The sequence below is a fragment of the Dreissena polymorpha genome, chromosome 12 (assembly GCF_020536995.1).
Source record: "Dreissena polymorpha isolate Duluth1 chromosome 12, UMN_Dpol_1.0, whole genome shotgun sequence".
Taxonomy (NCBI): Eukaryota; Metazoa; Mollusca; class Bivalvia; order Myida; family Dreissenidae; genus Dreissena; species Dreissena polymorpha.
In genome coordinates this window covers 27075104-27100653 of record NC_068366.1, presented here as the reverse complement: position 1 = coordinate 27100653, position 25550 = coordinate 27075104, and the positions used below count along the sequence as shown (strand labels likewise).

Genomic DNA, 25550 nt, shown 5'->3' with positions numbered 1-25550 from the left:
ATTAAACAACTTATATAAAACAACTCCTCGTCTAAACAATCTACGGCGACAATACAATTGGAACAAATCGATTATGATCGGTTTGTCATTGAACGAGGAAGAAACACCACGGTACCGACTGTGACGTGAATCAATAAAGAATATCTTTATTGACATGCTTTTCGGGGCTTTTATGCTCGGCTGTTAAGCAGTATTTGATTGGATTCAAATCATTTAAATGCATGCTCAATAAAACGCTTAAACAGATCATGCAGCTGCCAAGAAGCTTAAATATCCACTTACTTACCGGTTGTGATATGTAATCGAACTACATCATTCGTCACATATAGAAGCACTGCTTCAACAACTCCTACTGCAACTGCTGCCTTCTACTATTACTACTACTACTACTACTACTACTACTACTACTACTACTACTACTACTACTACAACTACTACTACTACTACTACTACAACTACAACTACTACTACTACTACTACTACTACAATACTTCTACTACTACTACTACTACTACTACTACTACTACTACTACTACTACTACTACTACTACTACTACTACTACTACTACTACTACTACTACTACTACTACTACTACTACTACGTCTACTACTACTACTACTACTACAACTACTACTACTACTACTACTACTTACTACTACTACTACTACTACTACTACTACTACTACTACTATTACTACTACTACTACTACTACTACTACTACTACTACTACAACTACTACTACTTCTACTACTTCTACTACTACTACTACTACTACTACTACTACTACTACCACTACTACTACTGCTACTACTACTTCTATTTCTATTACTACTACTACTACTACTACTACTACTACTACTACTACTACACTACTACTACTACTACTACTACTACTACTACTACTACTACTACTACTACTACTACTACTACTACTACTACTACTACTACTACTACTACTACTACTACTACTACTACTACTACTACTACTACTACTACTACTACTACTACTACTACTACTACTACTACTACTACTACTACTACTACTACTACTACTACTACTACTACTACTACTACTACTACTACTACTACTACTACTTCTACTTCTACTACTACTACCACCACTACTACTACTACTACCACCACTACTACTACTACTACCACCACCACTTTTTCTTCTACTACTATACTACTACTATCTTTCAACAAGCTCACAAATAATTTTATGTAATACTTATTTGTGCGTGACCTTTTGAACAAATGCAGTAACTTGCAATTTGCAGACATCATACTTGCAATTGACTTGCCTCAATGAAAGTATTAAATTTGGTCTGCCGCCTGATTTAATGTTGGCTTCATTCTTGTTTGCACGCAAAGGCGGGATCCTATGATATTTTTTATTACATGTACCCGATGTTTTCTAAAATTGGTCGAAACGCTTATTCTGCATGTGAGCTCGTATACAAATGGTTCCGCGTATATGCCTTCACTGAACGAAACTTCTAACCCGACTCATAGGCGGTTCCAAGGGGGGGGGGGGGGGTGGCGGACGAGGCCAAAAATCGCCAAAGTAAAGTCAATTCATTTGATGTTTCACACTAGATCTGAATCACCTATTTAAACTAATTTTTCTTCTTTTTGGTACACAACATTTCCCACAAATCACGGACAATCGCTAAATATTTTAACTTTAGACACTCTGTCGCCTGGTTTTTCAAGTAGAACTTTGCAATTCTGATGTATCCCTCTTTTTGCGCATTGATTCTGTTTTCGCTTCATTTTCGAGAAGTGGCTGTCAAAGCCTTCAAAATCACTAAAATCGTGGATCTTCCGGGGAGCTTCCCCCCCCCCCGGACCCCCTAGCAGGGCTTTGCCCTGCAACCACCAGGGGCCCTAGCGCCTCCTGGACCCCCAGCAAATCTTTCAATATACCGCCCCCCCCCCCCTTACCAGAAATCCTCCCGGCCCTGCGACTAGCAAAAAGCGATGATCGTGGTTAAAGTCAAAATACTGTATATGCATATACAATTGTAACTTACCAAAACAAACATGACGAGACATTGTCAACATAATGACCATGTAAATCATTATGAAGATTATGTTATAAAGCTTTACCATTAAAACAAAACAATGTATTTTATTCTTGACTCAAATGCTTGGTGGATAAATTGTCCGAGATTTTTGAACGTCATGATTTTTGTGTGTGGATAATAATAGTTTAAAGTTTTGCAAGGAAGGCCAACGTTGAAAGTATTTAGGTATATGTTTATTTTATTAGATCTCTTTTATAAGGACAAGCGTGTAAAACGTGATATTCGTTTTCAATGGCATTCGCACTTAAGACACGTCCTTCATTTATATGTATATTTCTAAATCAGCCTTCCTTAATTATTAGTTAAAGAACATTGACACGCTATCTTTTTTATACGAACAACAACATCTAAATACTTCTTAAACTCTTAGTTGTCTTTAAATATGCGCTTACCTACAATCATAGGAAAACGGCATATTTCACTGGAAAATAGGAAAACGGCCTATTTCACTGGAAAATGTGTAAACTGACATCTATTGAACGTTGTCAAACATAACCAAATGTTGAATCAACTTTATAGTGCATATAATTATGGAAGTCCTAAGTTATTGAAACTTTATTTTTGCTTCACTAATATGATAAAGGAGCATGATATAAAGTTCAAGTTCATAAGGTATTTACTTTTTATACATTTCTTGAGCGTATTCAGGTGGCTTCTTAAAACTTACGGGACCTTATGTCTCATAAAAAAAATAACACCAATACATAAAATACAATTAAACACATACAACTTATGGAAGTAAATAAAATTTGCCTAGAGTGTGTTAATTTTGTCATGACAATTATGACGATTTTTTTTTATCTTCAGATAAGAAGTGTTGTTCGGTGTATTCGACTTTCTAGTCCTTGGACTCATTCCAAAGTAGACAACGTGTATAGTGAACTTGTATAGTGAACTTGTATGCCTCTCGGGACAACGTGTATAGTGAACTTGTATGCCTCTCGGTCTTCTGTCATCCATCGTTCGTTAAAACGTACTAGAAAAACATCTCATGAACCGCTTGACAAAGGACTTAACGTTCTAAGTTGACAGCCTCAAATGTATATAACTATAGTATTCAAATAGTAATTGACAGTGTTTTATGTTGACATTTGTTGGTTCGTTACAAAGATTCGTCGAATTGTGCATACTGCACACTAAATAAAAAGTAGCCACGGTACGGTTGTCAGATGGTTTCAACAAACTTAAATCTCTGAAATCGTAAGATTCAGAGAATATATCATTTGGTGTTTATCATACGGTTGTACTGGAATGTTCCACTAACATGATGTGCACATTGTATTCCTGTGACGGAAACTGAACATGCAGAAGCGTGACATGGTTCATATATATTTAGGATAGGAAACCGCAAAAGCCCCGAATTTAATATTCAGGGGAGAGCTCTACACCAATGTGGTCCTCTCACTATGTTTATATTGAGCTCAAGTTGACATCAATAAGCATTGAGCAGTTATTAAAACCTGTGGTATTTATCGTTTGTTGTAATTAAGTCTTTACGACGAGGAAGTGTTGAAGCTTAATAGCACTTATTGAACGCAGTGGCGGATAGATGGTTGTTTCTTTCTCAAAATGTATTCGATGACTAATGCGATTTATTTTGTTTGTATTTGTTTTCCAAATGTTCGTTGCCGCCAATATCATGTGAATTCGATTGAATTGATGGGCTTAATGCAAGTGCATAAAGTATCATCCCAGATTAGCCTGTGCCATCCGCACAGGCTTATCAGGGACGACACTTTCCGCCTAAACTTGGTTTTTGGTTAGCAGGGATTTCCTTGAAACTAAAAATACCATAAAAGCGGAAAGAGTCGTCCCTGATTAGCCTGTGCGAACTGCACAGGCTAATCTGAGATGACACTTTACGCACATGCATTAAGCCCAGTTTTCTCAAAACGCGACTCATATGTTAAGACACTTGACTTTATAGTTGTTGGTGCCCTTGTAAGAATGGTCATTCTGTGATTCATAGTGTGATACTTAGCAGAAACACGTGGGGGTAAATGGTGTCTTGCTGAACTGTCCGTAATGGCATCAGCTTTCTGATATAGGACCATATCAACTTCTCTTCGTCGACGTGTTAGCAATCACATCTCCTTAGATATGCAGTTACAAAACAGTCTTAATACTTCGAGGCTTAAACAGTATAATAACGGAAAGGCACGTATCGAAGGCCTTATTGCAGCCCAGTTTCATGCGGAAGGTGGTATTAATGTATCGAATCTGGTCTTTTGGAAAAGTTTCAAGGCAATTTTAAAGTTGTTCAACGGACTTAAGTTTTTGGTTCTTAAGTCATGTTGAATAACATGTTGCAGTCAAATTGGCCTACGATTTGAAACGTGTCAATATATTCTTTAGTTGAAAGAATTAGTTCTTATGTACTGGATGTCTCTGTGGTATTGTGGCCGTTCAAATGTGCAAGATGTTTTTGTGGCATCGGTTGCCGTCCTAATGTTCGGGATTTTATTGTGGCATTGGTGACGTCCTAATGTGCGGGATGTCTGTGTGGTATGAAGGGCGCGTCCTAATATGCGAAATGTCGTGTTTTTGGCCGCCCTAATTTTTACGGGATGTCTTAGTGGTATAGGTTGCGTCCTCATATGCGGGTTGCCTTGTTGTTTTGGCATCGTTCTAATGTGAGGGATGTCGTGGTGATATTTTGGACGCACTCATATACGGGATGTATTTGTGGTTTTGGGCGTCGTCCTTGTGTACGGGATGTCTTTGTAGTAGTTGGTCGTCCGAATTTGAAGTATGTATTTTGTGGTATCGTAATATGCGTGCTGTCTTGGTAGTATTTGGCGTCGTCCTTATATGCGGGATATCTTGTTGGTATTGTGGGCCGTCCTTAGATGCGGAATGTTTTGGTTTTATTTTGGGACGTCTTAATGTTTGGGATATCTTTGTGATATTGGGGGACGTCCTTTTGTGCGGAATGTCGTTGTGGTACTGGGAGCGTTAACATGTGCGGGTCTCTTTGTTTTTTGGGGCCGTTCTTACGTGCGGAATGTATTGGTAATATGAGGGCCGTCCTAATATGCGGAATGTCTTATAAGGTATTTGGGGCCGTCCTAATGTGCGTGATGCCTTTGTGGTATTGGAAGCACCTAACGTGCGGGGATGTATAGGTGGTAAAAGGGTCGCCCTAATGTGCGGAATGTCTTGGTGGTATTCGGGGCCGTCCTAATGAGCAGAATATGTTGGTGGTATTGGAGACCGTCCTAATGTACGGGGTGTCGTATAAGGTATTTGGTTGCTGTCCTAACGTGCGTGATGTCTTTGTAGTATTGGAGGGGGGGGGGGGGCGCCCTTACGTGTGGGGACGTCTTTGTGGTACAAGAGCCGCATTAATGTCTTGGTGGTATTCGGGCCGTCCTAATGAGCAGAATATGTTGGTGGTATTGGGGCCGTCCTAATATTTCTTAACGAATTGTGTCTTTTTTGGATATAGTTACGGTATTACCTATTCAGCAAGTAAAAAACATATAAGAGGAGCTTTATTTGTTGTATGCATGTCGCGGTAATGGCGAACTAAAATCTAAAAAATGTGAGGAATATATCAGAATAAAATTCAGTTCATTTGTGAGCATTAGAATTCAGCAAATAGAACGGCGCCAAATACCACCAAGAAATTTAGTTCAATAATTTAGATGGCCCATCATACCCCCAAGACATTCCGCACATAAGAACGGTCACTTATAACACTAAGACACCCAGCACAAAAGAACGATCCCCAAGACATTCCGCTCGTACGGACGGACCCTAATATCACTAAGACACCTCGCATATACGGAGCGACTGTCCTGGTTGTCAAAACAACGTAGGAGCGAACAGCCGCCTTGTCAAAATTAGCGTAGGATCGATTGTCCAGGATTCTGCCGCCTCAACAGGGTGCATGATCACGTGACTCTTGGGGTTCCATCTTTTAACTTTAATGGATTTATACACGACGGTAAGTGGTTCTTTATTTCTAATAACTTTTAAAAACAAGTTTTCTTATGAATATCAACTAGTTCATAAAAGACAGATTTTTATGTGAAATACATCATATTTACTTTATTAAATAAGCCAGTGTTCTTATTCAAAATTCAATTGTAACTGCATTCATTGTACACGGCTATATTTTACGCAACCTGATTTAAATTTTGTCACCGATTTCAGGCGTTTTTAAGGATTTATTACTATACCTCAAGATATCGGCACAAACTGCAAGAAAAACTGTCTTTTATACACTATAGATTTTTGCTTATGCATTTCAATAACTTGAGATATTCGCAAAAAAAAGTTCTTAACGGTGTGATTACCGGTGCATTCTGTCCAGCGCGTGTGTACACCTCTAAAAAAACGTTGATTTTGCACAGTGTTAAGTGCGGGTACGACCTGAAAATGAACTCTGAAACACTCGATCATGCTTAAGAACAAGTATACTTATATTCATTTAAAAAAAAAACACCATTAAATTATACAAGGCTTGAAGCTGTGTAATACAATAAACAGAAACATGATGTTTGATTGCATTTTTCTAGCGTGCTTTAAATTCATTGTATTTCACTGTAAAATTATTATTATTCCACAGAACTACTTTTAAAACACAGCCAACGTTGGGAATCTCAAATATAAGGCATGAGGGCCCCCAGGCATGATTGGTAAACTCAAATATCTAATGACAAATTCAATCGATTTATCTCAACCACTTTGACGGAAAGTGGAGCTATATATTTCTGTCTATCGGTTGCGGTTGCTTTACATGATTTCCACAATGATGTGCCTTTTCTCTTTCCGCCCATATCTATTCTTAGATTGATTTAGGATGAAATACAAGCGAGTTTGTGAAAGGTCGCACCGCTTGTGTGCTTGGTGGAATTTTCTGGAAAACTGTTTTCACATGTTTGTACCCGTTTGTGCATTATTTTAAATGGAGCTGTTAATTTGTTACAACAAGGGTTGTGGATCTAAATACGACCCTTTGAATAATTCCGATGGTAAATAATCAATTTATGTTTATAATGCCACATTTAATTATTCAAAGCCCATTGCCAATTTGGGATTTCCTCTCGTCGTCTAGTTCTTCTTGTTTGTCTGATGCATCTGACTTTGTTATTGAAATGTAGACTTGGTTATGGTATACACACTTTCCCATCAGCTGGCCTTTAGATTTGTTGCTATAGTTTCTTATGATGTACAATCGATGGGTTTTTAACAGATAGCTATGGACGCCAGATTCTCGTTTCAGCGTATGAAACTGAACGTTATATTTATCAGATTCATTTCTTTGCCCATTTTATACCATACGCATCTCTTTTGTGTGCATTCACACTTTATTAAATGACACATTTTTCTAAAAAAAATTGTTATTGTTAATATTATTTTACTTAATTATTTATAATATATTTTCATGAATTACAGACATGAAACACATTTTTTTAACCTGCTGATTTACTTTTGAAAAACATGCAATTATTAGCTGTGTGATTAAAATCATCACAACACTTATTAAAGGAAACATGACTTACTTTGCATTGGAGGTCAGAATTAAAGATGATCATCATAATAATTGTCCACCTGTTTCACTCCAAACTTGTGTTCCATGTTGTATGTGAAGATGCCTGCCTGTATCATCCTGGGGGACCCGTGTTCCATGATGCTCTCAAAGGCTGGTCTTGCTGCAAGAAGAGAAGTACAGACTTCACAGAGTTTCTCAACTTCCCGGTAAGCAGCTCTTCGATGGTTTTGTCTGCATCTATTTGCATTTATCTAAATTATATCTAACATTTATTATTTTATGTCTTTCATTCTTCAAGCAAATACTTTTGTGATTCTATGCTTTAATAAACGTGTTTATGGTGATATTATGAAACTATTATCCTACATTAAGTTATCAGTAGACCATTGATGTGCAACTCATACTCCAGGGATTTCAATAGATTTAAAAAAACAGGAGTCAATGACCCCTGAACTGAAATTGTGAGGAGTCAAATTGAAAAATGCTGGGGTCAATTTTGAAGCGTGTTAATTGTGTTTTTGATTGTATTATTCAATTTTTTAGATGAAAATATGCTCTAAGAGTAATACAATATCTTAAAAAGTTATACTGCTTTATTAAATAACAATACCATGATACATAACACAACATATTTCAATGAATTTGTACATTAAAATCTACTTCCTGATATTTATAACACTTTTAAGTCTTAAACTTTTAACATATTTAAGTAATTTAAGATATGTATAGGTAGCACCTTTTCATCACATATTTATCGTCATTATATTATCATCATCACATGGTGAAATGCGACTAAAAAAACGAGTTGTTCTAAATTATGTGGATTATTTATATGTATTATTGTGTGCTTTTTATTGCACAACCAAATATGAGACAACTGTTAACATATTTTTACAGACTGCTGATTAACGTCTTACATTGTAATTTATTCTTAATAGATTATACATAACATCATTTTATTAAAAAAAATACAGTAAAGTATCATAATTTCAATTATCAAAAGCATCTATAACTGTTATTAAACCACAATTATTTTAATGTATCCATTGATAGGAGACATTACTTATTGCCAGTGTGTATTGCATGGCTTTATTGCCAGTGTGTATTGCAGGGCTGTATTGCCAGTGTGTATTGCAGGGCTTTATTGCCAGTGTGTATTGCAGGGCTGTACCAGAGGTGCCCACAGCCATGTGAAGCCTCCTGAACCAGAGAAGCCAGCAAAACCTGCCATTGATATACCAGACACACCGGTACAAAATGCTTTACATCACTGTACGCAGTCTAACTCACTGACTCCCCGGAACTTAGTTCATAATATCACTGTACACTGTATAACACACTAACATCGCAGTACTTAATGATTACCATCAATTTACACTGTCCGAAACACTGACATCCCAGTATTTAATGATTTACATTACTGTACACTGTCTAACACACTAACACCACAGTAGGTAATGCTTTACATTACTGTTCAAGGCTTAACACACTGAAATCACAGTTCTTGTTGTCTCACATCAATGTACACTAACACACTGACACGAAAGTACTTAATGCTTTACATTACTGTACACTGGCTAACACATTGACACCACAGTAATTAATGATTTACATCACTGTACACTGCCTTACACACTGACATCCCAGTACTTAATGCTTTACAGCATAGTGCACACTGACATCCCAATACTTAATGATTTACATTACTGTATACTGTCTAACACACTGACACCACAGTATTTAATGATTTACATCACTGTACACTGTCGAACACACTGACATCCCAGTACTTAATCATTTACATCACTGTACAAAGTCTAACACACTGACATCCCAGTACTTAATGATTTACATCACTGTACACTGTCATCACACTGACATCCCAATACTTAATGATTTACATTACTGTATGCTGTCTAACACACTGACACCACAGTATTTAATGATTTACATCACTGTACCTGTCGAACACACTGACATCAAAGTACGCTTTACATCATAGTACACAGTCAAACACACTGAAACCATAGTACTTAATGCTTTACATCACTGTACACTGTTTAACACACTGACACCACAGTACTTAATGATTTACATCACTGTACACTGTCGAACACACTGACACAGTGCTCCAGCTAGGCCTAAATCGAAGGGCGCCGCGCCCTGCCCCCCGAACATCCGTCCTGCCCCCCCCCGCCGAACATCCGCCCTCCCCCCCCCCCCCCCCCCCCCCCCCCCTCAAAAAAAAATTTTTTTTTTTTTTTTTTTTTTACATATGATTATTCATAAATCTCTTATTACATTGTAATTAGTTTAATCCTCATTGTATACATTTTATTTGAATGGTTTAATAATAATGGGAATAATACAATTATTTATAACATATAAATTAACATGCAATAGGAAGCATTCCAGAAACACTCACGCGCTCGAATGTGCCCTTTTCACAAAAAACTGCGCGTCGAAAATGCCCTTTTGACAAAATACTGCGCGTCGAAAGTGCCCTTTTGACAAAAAGTCCCCCAGCCCTTTTCAAATCCTAGCTGGAGCACTGCTGACACCAAAGTACGCTTTACATCATAGTACACAGTCAAACACACTGAAACCATAGTACTTAATGCTCTACATCACTGTACACTGTCTTACACACTGACATCCCAGTACTTAATGATTTACATCATTGTCCACTGTCTGACACACTTGTATCCCAGTGCTTAATGCTTTACATTACTGTACACTGTTTAACACACTGACAGTCTGACATCCCAGTACTTAATGATTTACATAACTTTACACTGTCTAACACACTGACATCACAGTACAGGGGACAAAAATATTCCTAAACTGCACTCGTCCTGCAGGACGAGTGCATTAAAATTTTCACTCGTCCTGCAAACACACGCACTCGTCCTTCAAATATGTGTGAAATAAAGATTGCAAAGGGCTGATATGACTTATAAAGTTTCCTAAAGTATATCACTGCTAAGCAGTGAAATAAGTTACTTTATTTATGAGGAACACAAAATAAATAATTTTTTCTAATGCTCGCGTGCTTTCTGTTTCGGACGTTTGAACATCGCCCCGCCCCCTTTTAAGAACGCTTGTATGTCAGACATTTTTCAAACGAAATTCAGACTGGTTTAAAATTGGTTTAAAACCGTACTTCGCGCTTAAATAATTCTTATAAAGTCAATACTAACAGTGACTGCAGTCGCATGGTTCCCTGTCAACATGTACGCGCAAAGCTTACACCAAAAAGCCAATATTTACTCGGGACACAAGTCTCGCATAACAACGCGCACCTGCTGTATGAAATTTACAATTACAATTTCCGGTTCATTCGCAATCTACTTTCGGAATAGATATGCTTTTAGAAAATGATTTTATTAAATGAAAAATAGTCTTACTGGTCAGAAAATTCATTTTTTAACATCAGCTTTTTTTCACTCGTCCTGTCGGACGAGAGCTTTAGGGAAATTCACTCGTCCTTTCAAGATTTCACTCGTCAATACGAGCGGACGAGTGGAATTTTTGTCCCCTGCAGTACTGAATGCTTTACAGCATAGTACACAGTCTTGCACACTGACATCCCAGTACTTAATGATTTACATTTAAGTACACAGTCTAACACACTGACATCCCAGTACTTAATGATTTACATTCTTGTACAGTCTAACACACTGACATCCCAGTACTTAATGGTTTACATGACTGTACACTCTCTAATACACTGGCCTCACAGTTCTTAATGCTTTACATCAAAGTTCACTGTCTAACACACTGACACCACATTACTTAATGCTTTACATTCTAGTACACTGTTTAACACACTGACATTCTAGTACTTAATCATTTACATCACTGTACGCTGTCTAACATACTGTCATCCCAGTACTTAATGCTTTTCACCTCTGTACACTGTCTAACACACTGACATCCCAGTACTTAATGATTTACATTACTGTACACAGTCTTACACACTGACATCCCAGTACTTAATGATTTACATCACTGTACACTGCCTAACGCACTAGCATCACAGTACTTACATGTAATGCTTTACATCACTGTTCACTATCTATCACGCTGACTCATAGTACTTTATGCTTTACATCACTGCACACTGTCTAACACACTGTCATCCCAGTACTTAATGATTTACATAACTGTACACTGTCTAACACACTGATATCACAGTGCTTAATGCTTTACAGCATAGTACATAGTCTAACACACTGACACCACAGTACTTACTGCTTTTCATCATTGTACACAGTCTAACACACTGACACCACAGTACTTACTGCTTCTCATCATTGTACACTGTCTAACACACTGACACCACAGTACTTACTGCTTTTCATCATTGTACACAGTCTTACACACTGACACCACAGTACTTACTGCTTTTCATCATTGTACACAGTCTAACACACTGACACCACAGTACTTACTGCTTTTCATCATTGTACACAGTCTAACACACTGACACCACAGTATATTATGCTGCTCATTATTGTTCACATGGTATACAATGACAACCCAGTATCAGTGCTCACATTGTTTGGTGAATTTTCAAGATATTGCCCCTCGTATATTTTTTATACCCCCTATACCATTGGTAATGGGGGCTATATAGGAGTCACTAAGTTGGTCTGTCCCGAAATTTCATCCGATCTTCACCAAAGTTGGTCTCAAGTTGTATCTAGATGATGTCTAAGTCGAGTTTGAATATAAATGAATATGAATATGAAATTTGAATATGGGTCATGCCGGGTCAAAAACTAGGTCATGGGGTCAATTAGTGTGTTTTTAACGAAAGTTTGTCTGGACCATAACTATGTCATTTATCGTTTGATTTTAAATTTAAATTGAAACTTTATAATTAATGGTGAGATTTTAAAATCATTTGGTAAATTTGTTCACCATCATTGGACGGTGTGTCGCACGAAAGAATTACGTGGATATCTCCAAGGTCAAGGTCACACTTTGAGTTCAAAGATAAAAAATGGCCATAAATGAGCTTGTCCGGGCCATAAATGTCGTTCATTGTGATCATTTTGCACATTTGTTCACCATTATCAGACGTTGTGTCGCCCGAAAGAATTAAGTCGATATCTCCAAGGTCAAGGTCATACTTTTGAGTTCAAAGGTCAAATATGGCCATAAATGAGCTTGTCCAGGCCATAACTGTCGTTCATTGTGAGATTTTAAAATCATTTGGCACATTTGTTCACCATTATTGGACGGTGTTTCGCTCGAAAGAAGTACGTCGATATCTCCAAGGTCAAGGTCACACTTTGAGTTCAAAGGTCAAAAATGGCCATAAATGAGCTTGTCCGAGCCATTACTATGTTGTTCATTGTGAGATTCTATTCCGCAACTGGTTTAGTCATCATTAAATGAGATATGTGCTGCGCATGAGCAATCAGTGTGCTGACGCAATATGGCGGACGAGGTTCGCAATTTTAAAATCATTTGGCACATTTGTTCACCATAATTGGACGGTATTTCGCTTGAAAAACTATTATTAATCACAGTCATTGGATGGCATGTTGTGCCGAAAGAATTCAAGAGTTCAAAGGTCGAAATAGCCATAAATGATAATGGCATAATAATTCTTAAAAATCCCCATAAATTAGAATCTCTTGTTTTGTGAAGACCGCATGCAAAATAGTCTGTGTCAATGCAGCACGTGGGGGTATACGTCACGTCTGTGACAAAGCTCTAGTTTCAGTCAAGTTGTTTCTGTATAGGCTATATTTATATAAAAAAAATCCATGAATAAAAAACAATAACACCATCATGATCAGTTTCACAAATGACTTTTGTCCTTAAAAAGTCCTTAAAACTCAATAACTAAATTTCATCAAAATGACGCAAAGCAGACCATTTGCATGAGTTAACAATGAGTGCAATCGAATGTTGATACATGAGTGAGATGTTCTGCTTGCAGATGGAGGATGATGCCCCGCGGATGATGAAGCAGAAGGTGGAGGTGGGTGAGGTGGAGCGGCCCCCAGTGGACGAGCCTCTCTCACGCCTCCGGGTCACCGTGACCCCCTCCCTGGAGAAGGCCCTCGAGAAGGCACTCCAGAGTATGAACATCACCTCTACTGAGTCAGGTACCCAGATAAAATAGCTTACAGCATACAATGTATTGTTTCCTTGAACATCTAAAAAAATTTTGTCTTGTATTTTTTTGTGACTCCTGGTAGGTGTGGAATATACATGTAGCAGTCAGACTGTCTGGCAGGCATTCTGTTTTCCACAGTTTTTCTACGCAACTCTTTCAGAAACAGTTGAAGTGTGTGTTTCAGTCCAGTCCATTGAATTTTTGCAAAGTTATTTGTTTTGAAATTAGAAATTGTCTCAATAATAAATATTTTCCAGAGCGTTTTTTAGATGATTTTGAGCTGGTTTCATCTATGTGAGTCTACCTACATGATTTAGGAGATTTTTTACACAGCACTTTCAGATATTGAGCTGATTTTTTATGCTTTCCAAGGAGGGCATATAGTGATCTCATTGTCCGTCCGTCACACTTTGCGTCTAGGTTTCGAAAAATGCTCATAACTTCTATGCCCCATCAGATGTAACATTCATATTTGGTATGCATGTGTATATGGACAAGGCCTTTCCATAGGCCCACAAATTCTGACCCCTTTGACCTTGACCTTGAACCAGAGCTACAGATAAGAGGCGTATCTGCGTATTTATGCATTAAAAAAATAAAAAAATCAAAATTAAATATCGGCTCAATATGTAACAAAACGCAATACCAATCTTGGTATGAATTTTAAATCGATTAAAGTGCGTAACCGATTTAACAAATAATCCAGTTGAGTTTTAATGCTCTCCCATAATTTTTGTGGGAGCATATAGTCGCCGCTTCGTCTGTCCGTGCGTCAGTCCGTGCACAATTTTTGTCCGGGCTAATTCTCAGCAATTAATGACCGGAATTCAATTAAACTTTATGGGAAGCTTCACTACCAAGAGGAGATGTGCATATTATCAGCCGGTTCTGGTCGGATGATTTTTCACAGAGTTATGGCCCTTTGAAATTTTCCATTAACTGTACATATAGTGCAATTCTTGACCGGGCTATTTCTCAGCAACTAATGACTGGAATTCAATGAAACTTTATGGGAAGCTTCACTACCAAAAGGAGATGTGCATATTATCAGCCAGTTCTGGTCGGATGATTTTTTACAGAGTTATGGCGCTTTGAAATTTTCCATTAACTGTACATAAAGTGCAATTCTTGTCCGGGCTATTTCTCAGCAACTAATGACTGGAATTCAATGAAACTTTATGGGAAGCTTCACTACCTAAAGGAGATGTGCATATTATCAGCCAGTTCTGGTCGGATGATTTTTTACAGAGTTATGGCGCTTTGAAATTTTCCATTAACTGTACATAAAGTGCAATTCTTGTCCGGGCTATTTCTCAGCAACTAATGACCGGAATTCAATGAAACTTTATGGGAAGCTTCACTACCAAGAGGAGATGTGCATATTATTAGCCGGTTCTTGTTGGATGATTTTTCACAGAGTAATGGCCCTTTAAAATATTCCATTGTACATATAGTGCAATTCTTGTCCGAGCTATTTCTCAGCAACTTATTATGAGAATTCAATGAAACTGTATGGGAAGCTTAACTACCTTGATGAGATGCGCATGTTATTTGTGGGTTCTGGTTAGATGATTTATTTTGAGAGTTATGGCCCTTTGAAATTTTTCAGTTGCTGAACCATCCATCGTATTATTTTGTCCAAAATTATGCCCCTCAAGACGTTTCCTTTTATCTGAATATATACACTGTAGTACAATATTGTGAAAAAAACAACTTTGGGGAGCATTACCCTTCTCCTACGGTTTCTTGTTTGTGTAAGTTAGCCTTTGAATTAAAAGTAATAAAAAAAGGCAATCAAAATAAGCTTGCAATAAAAGGGTGGCCCATCATGTTTGTGGATCAAAAAAGGGACGTTTTAAGCTACCAGCGGCTCCAGCGGGATATTTTCAAAGAAAGTCTGTTCATAATGTCATTTTAAATTCATTCTGTTTGCATTTAATAATATAAATAACAAATAATAATATTTCTAGAATTAACACGCCATTATTACTTTGTCAGTTTTCTATGGAAATAGAAAATACTAAATATTCCTAAATACCCTTTATTGCTGAAACAAAGGAGTAAAATATTCTTTAACAATAATATCAGGGGGTGAAATACCCTTAAGACTAAATCCTTATCTGTAGCTCTGTTGAACTTAGGGTCCGCATTTAGGTTTCGAAAAATGCGTTTAGGTTTTGAAAAATACTCATAATTTCTATCAAAGCGTTGATCACGGGCATATGTCATCCTATGGAGACAGCTCTTGTTTTATGTGAGTCTACCCACATGTGTTATGTAAAATATACTGTCCAAAAAATAAGAGTCATAAATTATGGCCAATAACCTGCATGTCCGAAAACAAAGGGTCATGAAAAATAATTATTTTGGCTAAAAAAAGGGTGGCTGAAAACTGAGAGCGTCCAAAAACTTAGAGTAATTACGGTATTAACAAAGCACTTTCAGACATTTAGCTGATTTTTATGCTCCCCCAAAATTTTTGGGGGTAGCATATAGTCGCCGCTTCGTCTGTCCGTGCATCCCTCCATGCATAATTTTTGTCAGGGCTATTTCTCAGCAGTTAATGACCAGAATTCAATAAAACTCTATTGGAAGCTTCACTACCAAGAGGAGATGTGCATATTATCAGCCGGTTCTAGTCAGATGATTTGTCACAGAGTTATGACCCTTTGAAATTTTCCATTAACTGTACATATAGTGCAATTCTTGTCCGGTCTATTTCTCCGCAACTACTGAATGGAATTCAAAGAAGCTTTATGGGAAGATTAACTACCTTGAGGAGATGCGCATGTTATTTGTGGGTTCTGGTTAGATGATTTATTATGCTCCCCCAAAACATTTTGGGGGGAGCTTATAGTCGCTGCTTCGTCTGTCCGTCCGTCCGTGCACAATTTTTGTCCGGGCTATTTTATCAGCAACTAATGACCGGAATTCAATGAAACTTTATGGGAAGCTTCACTACCCAGAGGAGATGTGCATATTATCAGTGGGTTCTGGTCTGATGATTTTTCACAGAGTTATGGCCCTTTGAATTTTTCTATAAACAAATTCTTGTCCCCCCAACTACTGTGCCCTCAAGACGTTTTCTTTTATCTGAATATATAGTGCAATATTGTGACAAAAAAAAAACTTTGGGGAGATCACCGTCTCCGTCGGTTTCTTGTTATAACATTTCCCACTATGTGAAAGTGATTTAAGTAAATATTATCAAATATAGTTAATACGATCCCTATAACAATAGAGATGGTCAGGTTACCCCCCTAGTTTCAAATAAGCTTTAGGAGTGACAGGCCTTCTTCATGTGTTTTCAGGGATCTCCAACGGTGACAGCAATCAATTGAAGATGGGTACACCATGTACAAATACTGGCTGTAAAGGGGTATGTCACCATAGTAATTAACTATCTTGCGTTCTTGGAGATGGGTGTGTATATGCCAACAAGCTAGAAATACAGCAATTGTGAACGTTAATGTTACTACATGTATTGGTAATGTGGGGTTGGTAGGATGGGTGCTCATCTAATTAGGGTGTCATGCACAAAAAACAACATGTGGCTTCCTTCCAGATTAAGATGAAACATTGAGTTCAAATGTCAAAATACAGGACTTGTCAAAAAGGGATTGTCTACACTATAGCATTACCATGTATTAAAGGATTTTGACAATTTTACCTAGATGGTAGATCCACGCCAATCAAAGAAGGTTTGAAAATACAGCTTGTTTATATCATGTAAAATAAATAATCGTGTCACAAATACCCAAATCCAAATAATATATTTCTCTGTAATTATTACACAGAAACTATTTTAACCCTTACAATGCGGGAACCGAAATTTTAAGGCCTTTGCAAACAGTTTGGATCCAGATGAGACGCCACAGAAAGTGGCGTCTCATCTGGATCCAAACTGTTTGCTATTGTGATAGTAATTTTTGTAAAAAATTTGAAGAAATGCTAATTATAGAAATTCAGCAGACAACATTTTAGCAGACGATAAATTTCTCAGCATGCAAATGGTTAATCAGGTGTTGATCACCTCGTGAACTTATAATTGCATTTATTGTCTTCTATCCGTGGCATGTTGGCTGATAAAAATTGAAAAAAAAACACTGGGCATGAAGGGTGTGAATAATGGCAGTTATGTTTACTTATCCGCCGAAATGAAGTTAATGATATTGATACAGCTTTATTGCATTAGCGTTTTACAAGAAATGCCAAATGTCAGCTAAGTACTTAATATAGTGTTTTTCCCTTATCTGGACTGTGCAAGAAATGCTAGATACATGTATGTGTGGGGATTACCTCAGATATAAATGTCTTTCGTGCTTTGTTAATTCCGTCTTTTAAAAAGTAAACATTTTGGAATATTTTGTTTTCCGTGATCTCGTATTTGTGGATTGATCTTCACACAAAATTAATGTTGCATAAATAATAATGATTTAACAGCATTTAAAAATTTTGCTTTTCTACAATTTGAATGTGAAGATATTTATCTTTCTTTAAAGTGTTGATCATTTTTATCAGTTTCTGTAAGGGTTTCAACTTGAAGCAAGTACATGTGTAAATTGTCTCTATAAAGTGTCTATGCCCCTGCTGACTGTGTTGACTGCTATACATGTGTGTATGACTCCAGACATACCAGTCTGCTGTGAGCAATGAAGAGACCTGCAACTACCATCCTGGACAGGCCATCTTCCATGAAGGGTGGGTCCTCATTATAGCAAGTCTCCAGCTGGTCTTCAGCTGTCCATACAGTTACACCTCCATTCCAGTAAAATCTTTTTTAGTTACTAGTATTCATATTCATCATCTGAGCATACAGCTCTCCTGGTGAACTTATGAGATAAGCCTATGTGCGTTCTTATGTATTGTTTTGCCTGAACATACTTTTTTCTTATTCTCGCTCTAGAGACTGCAATTTACATACTTTTCTTTTGAAACTTAGTTTGTATCGTGACGATATGTGAGCCAAGTTAGAATCTGGGTAAGATGCTTCCAAAAACATGAACACCAGGTCTAATCTTTAAGAAAAAACAATTTTAAATTTTCTTAATTGCTTTTGATTTCTTTTTCATTTGTTTGTTTCTATTAAGCTTTTGACGTAATCATTTTGAAATTATCTGATATGACGAGATATTGATAGAAGAAGACTATCACAAAGAATAAGGTGGAAACAACAAAGTTCATATAAATTTATATTTGAATTTTTTTATGTGCAATGGAAAATGGTACCTCAGTATAAATAATGTAAACATTCAGATAAAGAAGGTTTAAGATTTTATATACATTTAATTTTTAGTAAAATAATATTGTTCTTTTATTTTATATTATTCTTATAAAAATCCAAACAATAAAGTGGTTTTGTTTTAAGCAAACGTCCATAGGTTTAGGGACAGCTTTCATTGAAAACTAAACACAACTATACTGGTACTAGTGACTGCATTTGCTTAACTGTGAGTGAATGTGACACATGTTTGTTTGTTGTTGACAGTTTAATTCTAAAGTGTTCATCATTACTCTGATCAGTGAGGTATACTGTTTAAATTTCTGTGTTGTAGCATGAAGTACTGGTCCTGTTGCCAAAGGAAGACATCTGACTTTACCATCTTCCTGGATCAGGAGGGCTGTCAGCAGGGACAACATGTCTGGACCAAGAAGGAGGTAAGTCCCACCTCCATCAGTTTGACACCATATCCCTGTGTGTGGCTGATTTGGAACACGCCTGTCTCTGTGTTCATGAACTTTAAATATTAAACTCATGGTTTCTAATACAACCATCGTTCCACGAATTTGGGTGGGCTGCAACTGTTTGTCTGTCCATACTGATGTTTGATACACAATTCCTCCTTAGCGGCTAGTGGGATTTTCATAAAATGTAAAATGTTCATGGCCGATTTGCAATGTGAAGATGATCATAAGGAATTATTTTTTGTGGAACCATAATTTATCAGTATTAAAAAAATTGATACACAAGAATGTAGTAGAATCTCAATGAAACTTGGTCAAAACATGTGTTTGAATGATTTCTCAGCTGAGTTCGAAATATGGTTCCAGTTTGTTTCAAAAACATGGCCACCAAGGGGGGGGGTTGGGGGGGGGGGGGGGGCAGTTTTTCAAATATGGCTATAGTTACACTTTTTTAATACTCACAAGTTACATTTGAGTGGAATCTTCATAACACTTTGTCAGAACATTAATTTTTAAGATAGCTTGGCAATTTGTAAAATGGTTCCGGTTTGTTAAAAAAAATGCGCCCAGGGGGAAAAGCTAGTTTTCCTTAAATGGCTATAGTGGATCCTTGTTAACACTCTAGAAGTCACATTTTTAGTGCAATAGTTTTGAAATTTGGTCAGAAAAGTTTTGTCGTATGATATCTGGCCTAAGTTTGAAAATGGTTCCAGTCTTTTAAAAAACTTGACCACCAGCTACCTGGGCCGTTCCTTTTAGAGCTATTGTGAACCTTCTACGCAGTCTAGAAATAACATTGGTTGTCCAATCTTCATGAAAATTGGTCAGAACATTTGTTCTTAAATCATGTCAGCTGAGTATGAAAGTGGTTCCGGTTTGATGAATAATAAGGCCGCCAGGGGTGGGACAGTTTTTTTTTATCACTTTAGTGAAACCTTGTTGTGACTAGAAATCACATGTTCAGTCCAATCTTCAGGAGCTTGGTCAGACCATTGGTCCAAATGATTTCTCTGCCAATTTTGAAACTGGGTCATGTGATATACAAAAAATAGGTAAGAAGTAAAAATTAAACAAAAGCTTTTAAACTATGATGAGTCACATCCTCAAATCTTATTGAAACTTAGTCAGAATTTGGTTTTACGGTTTCTCAGCAGTGTTCAAAAAGAAAATTTGCCTGGAAATTTAATATTTATGTTTAATAACATAGTTTTATTATTCTTGATTCCGCCTGCTAGGAATAGTTAAGTTCCAAAGGGAAACTTGTTGTTGTTTTAACTTGACAAGAAAAAACATGAAATCCCCATTTTGTACATGTGTGTAGCTAGCATATTGTACATTTCAGACGACAGACACACAAAAAAGCTGCCGCCTTGACTGGTTTCAGACTGGACCAAACACAAACATCTCTGTGTTTGCCAAGCTAGCTGTACCAGACCGTACATATGTAGAGGTCAACCGTATTGTCTGCAACATACACATTGTCTTTGATGGAGGCAAAAGTGTTTTTAAACAATCCATTATACTAAGAAATGTGAGCATACTGATTTTGTCTATACATTTAAGTTCTTTACACAAAGCATGTGATAGTGAACATTTAAATTTCACCATCATTTATATTATGCATTACATTATTTCTTCTTCGAGAATGATAACTTCAAAGGTCCATTATTTAGGCAAATAGCAAAAATAGCAGGTTTATAAATGAAAAAGTTCCCTTAGCCATCAGACTCTTTATGTTGGTGCTGTTTTTTGTTCCCGATGAATTTCCAATTTTTATGACAAAGTAAACAACTGAAAGAAAGTAAAAACAAGCACATTCACAAACATGAGGAAATTTTAAAATTTAATAAATTATGTTTACAATTATAATAATTTAAGGTAAGTTTGTGGTTTAAATTAACAGGTAACACGGGTCACTTTTGATCTCCTCACATTTAAGTGTTTCCCAGTTGTAAACTTCAGTTTGTCGTTCATGGTCTGACTGGTTGGTCACTGACATGAGAGGAGGCTCTGTACTATCTCTTAATTAAAGGCTTGTACACAGTAATATCATTGTCCACTCATCAGTCTGTTATAAAAATAGTGAAATGTTATTTTTAGCGAGGCTGTTTTCGGAGAAAACCCGAGGTATTGTCATAGCCTGCTCACCGTCCGACGTCTCTGGCGTGAGCTAAAACCTTTACATTGGCTCTAAAATCAAAGTGCTCCCACCTACAACTTTGAAACTTCATATGTAGATGCACCTTGATGAGTTCTACACGCCACACCCATTTTGGGTCACTAGGTCAAAGGTCAAGGTCGCTGTGACCTCTAAAAAACAAACAAACAAGGGCTGTTTGTAAAACATGCATGCCCCCCATATGGGCTGTCAGTTGTAGTGGCAGCCATTGTGTGAATACGTTTTTTGTCACTGTGACCTTGACCTTTGACCAAGTGACCTGAAAATTAAAAGGGGTCATCTGCCAGTCATGATCAATGTACCTATGAAGTTTCATGATCCTAGGCATAAGCATTCTTGAGTTATCATCTGGAAACCATTTTACTATTTCGAGTCACTATGACCTTGACCTTTAACCTAGTGACCTGAAAATCAATAGGGGTCATCTGCAAGTCATGATCAATTTACCTATGAAGTTTCATGATCCTAGGCCTAAGCATTCTTGAGTTATCATCCGGAAACCATTTTTCTATTTCGAGTCACTGTGACCTTGACCTTTGACCTAGTGACCTGAAAATCAATAGGGGTCATCTGCCAGTCATGATCAATGTACCTATGAAGTTTCATGATCCTAGGCCTAAGCGTTCTTGAGTTATCATCCGGAAACCATTTTACTATTTCGAGTCACTGTGACCTTGACCTTTGACCTAGTGACCTGAAAATCAATAGGGGTCACCTGCCAGTCATGATCAGTGTACCTATGAAGTTTCATGATCCTAGGCCTTAGCGTTCTTGAGTTATCATCCGGAAACCATCTGGTGGACGGACCGACCGACCGACCGACATGTGCAAAACAATATACCCTCTTCTTCTAAGGGGGGCATAAAAAAAATTCTGACAAGATTTCGCAGCCGAGCGTGGCACCCGTTATGCGGTGCTCTTGTTGCTTATATCTTAAAAGACTTGCCACATATTCCTCTTGATTGTCAAGCTGGTGCCTGTTGCAGGCTATTGTTCCTGATCAGAGTGAGGTGCAGTTGCTGGGAACCAAGGTGGAAGTGATACTGAGGAAAGCCGAGGCGTTCAGCTGGCCCTCCCTAGAGTACAGGGAACCAGCCAACCTCAGCTGACCACGGTCTGGCCCTCCCTCGAGTACAGAGAACCAGCCAACACCAGCAAACCAGGGAGAGGAATATGGGGTGGGATGTGGGGTATTGTGATCAAACAGTCTAACACAAATTCCATGTCTCATATTTATATTCCATTATTTAACCTATAACATGTGCATCAAAGACAAAATGTGTTTGAATAGTGTTTTGACTACTGCTTTTGTCAGGCATGGTTTTCTTTGTAGGTCATTGATATTGACATGATCAATAGCTATACATTTGTTATATCAAAACTGAAACACATCAGTCTGTTTTAAAACTGATGTTTGTTAAATTTCTATGTTACTTCACGATTTAAGTTGTACATGCATGTTTGCCTTTTGACCAGTTTGTGTTCTTGTGTATGAATCATCACCATTAACCATTTCCATATCATGTGTTATGTATGTGTTACAATGATATTGATGTGTTAAAACATTGATTATGTGATATTTTACCTCGTGTACTCCTCTGTCATTTCAAATGTTTTGCAGTACTTGCACATTTTTCTACTGTACCGTTTAACAGAGGCATATTGTTTTCTAACTTTCTGTCAGTATGTGAGCAGGTTTTGCATTTTGCTTTCTAACACAACCAGGAAGGAATCAATCTAACTTTGGAGTTATGGTCCTTGGAGTTTTTAAAATTTGGCTCTTTAATAATAAACCCTTTCTAACTCAACAATGTTTTCAACTAATTATTTCTAACTCAACCATGTTTTCAACTGATTGTTTCCCAAGTGTTGAAAACCATCATTATAAGATGTGTAATACACGTGGCCTTACCTCAAAGGTCAAGGTCAGGCTTTGAGTTCAAATGTCCAAATTAGGCAGAAAACAGTTTGTCCGGGCTTTAACTTTGTCATCTATCATGCTATTGAAAAAAACAACTTAAACCCTGTGACCACCATGGTAAGAAATCAAAGATCTAATTGGCCATTTATCAGTTTGTGCGGTTTGTAACTTTTTAACGTGCAGTTTTACAATAGCTTATGTATAGTATGTATCATGTATCTCAAAATTGCACATCAAAACTCAGGCAAATTGTAAGCTTGGGCACTTGCAAGACAAAAGGCTTTATAAAAATGCGGAATCCTAAAGGAGATGAAACATGAGATTTGTTTGTTAGAAACACAATGCCCCCTATTGCACCGCTTTGAAGCCATATATTTGGCCTTTGACCTTGACCTTTCACCACTCAAAATGTGCAGCTCAATGAGATACACATGCATGATAAATATCAAGTTGCTATCTTCAATAATGCAAAGTTGTTGCAAAACTTTAACCAAGGTTAAAGTATTGGGACACACAATGAATGAATGACAGACAGGCCAAAAACAGTATGCCCCGATCTTTCGATCCGGGGGCATAAAAAACTGTAAATACAAAAGGTCTTCAAAAGCTTGTGAAACTCATGACTGAATAGAGCAGTGTGTGAACATTTGAAACAAATCAAAGAATGCCATGTTAACCCAAGACACAATAAAACAGAGTTTAATGTAAACATCTAATACTAGTACATTTTTAATTCGGAAAAAAAAAACATGTTAAAAAAATGCTTGTATGTTGCTTTACACATGTCTGTCAGTAAGTCTGTAGTTACCTGATCGGTCTGTTGGTCTGTAGACTTAGTTTCTGCGCCATATCGAATGAACCGTTGGATCTACAACCCTGAATATTGGTTTCATGGTTTCTTGGGAGAGAAGGATTTTCAGGTCAAAGGTCAAGGTCACAGGGGCTTGTAACAAGGGGTATTTTTATGTCCCCCACTATAGTAGTGGGGGACATATTGTTTTTGCACTGTCTGTTGGTCTGTCTGTTTGCGCCAACTTTAACATTTTGCAATAACTTTTGCTATATTGAAGATAGCAACTTCATATTTGGCATGCATGTGTATCTCATGACGCTGCACATTTTGAGTGGTGAAAGGTCAAGGTCATCCTTCAAGGTCAGAGGTCAAATATATGTGGCCAAAATCGCTCATTTTATGAATACTTTTGCAATATTGAAGATAGCAACTTGATATCTGGCATGCATGTGTATCTCATGGAGCTGCACATTTTGAGTGGTGAAAGGTCAAGGTCATCCTTCAAGGTCAGAGGTCAAATATAAGTGGCCCAAATCGCTTATTTTATGAATACTTTTGCAATATTGAAGATAGCAACTTGATATTTGGCGTGCATGTGTATCTCATGCAGCTGCACATTTTGAGTGGTGAAAGGTCAAGGTCAAGGTCATCCTTCACAAGGTCAAGGTCATCCTTTAAGGTCAAACATCATATAGGGGGACATTGTGTTTCACAAACACATCTTGTTTCGGAAAGTTTTTTTCCTGAATGGTGTTTATTCAAAGATGGGGATCAATTTATGGTCATATAAATTTATATTTAAGTGATTTAATCATATTAATTGCTATGATGGTCAGAAGGATACAAACACGCCTGTTTATTGTAAGGTTAACAGGTGTAAGATCAATGTATAGATAAGTATGCTGGTTAGTCTTGAGGAAAGATGACCTGGAAGAATTTACCAATCAAGATGTCAAAAGTCAAGGTCACAGAACAATTTCGCTGCAAGACAGGGGAGGGCATATGTTTTGCAAAAATCTCCTGTTTACCTATTTTAATTTGTCTGTATGTGTGCCATAAATAAAGAACATAATATTTAGGTGTTCTTTTTGTACTTAAAACTATGGTAATTTCAACTCTGTCATACCTTAACACTTAGTATTTAGTAATTATGCACCATTATCTGTAATATCTCGGATAAGCACAACTGCCTAAATATATAAATACATAATTCACCCTCCGACATTAAAGGCCCTCATAAACTT

General features: G+C 37.2%; 1 protein-coding gene across 1 annotated transcript; it reads left to right on the top strand.

The window, feature by feature from the left end:
- Window positions 1–6901: 6901 nt before the first annotated feature.
- Window positions 6902–25384, top strand: LOC127854120 (cysteine and histidine-rich domain-containing protein 1-like). Its single transcript, XM_052389124.1, has 9 exons — window positions 6902–7071; window positions 7692–7798; window positions 8756–8842; window positions 13549–13717; window positions 17040–17107; window positions 18359–18429; window positions 19284–19386; window positions 20756–20944; window positions 22579–25384. The coding sequence occupies exons 1-9, from the start codon at window positions 7005–7007 to the stop codon at window positions 22699–22701; spliced, it is 984 nt and encodes a 327-aa protein (XP_052245084.1). The 5' UTR covers window positions 6902–7004; the 3' UTR covers window positions 22702–25384.
- The last annotated feature ends 166 nt before the right edge of the window (window positions 25385–25550 follow it).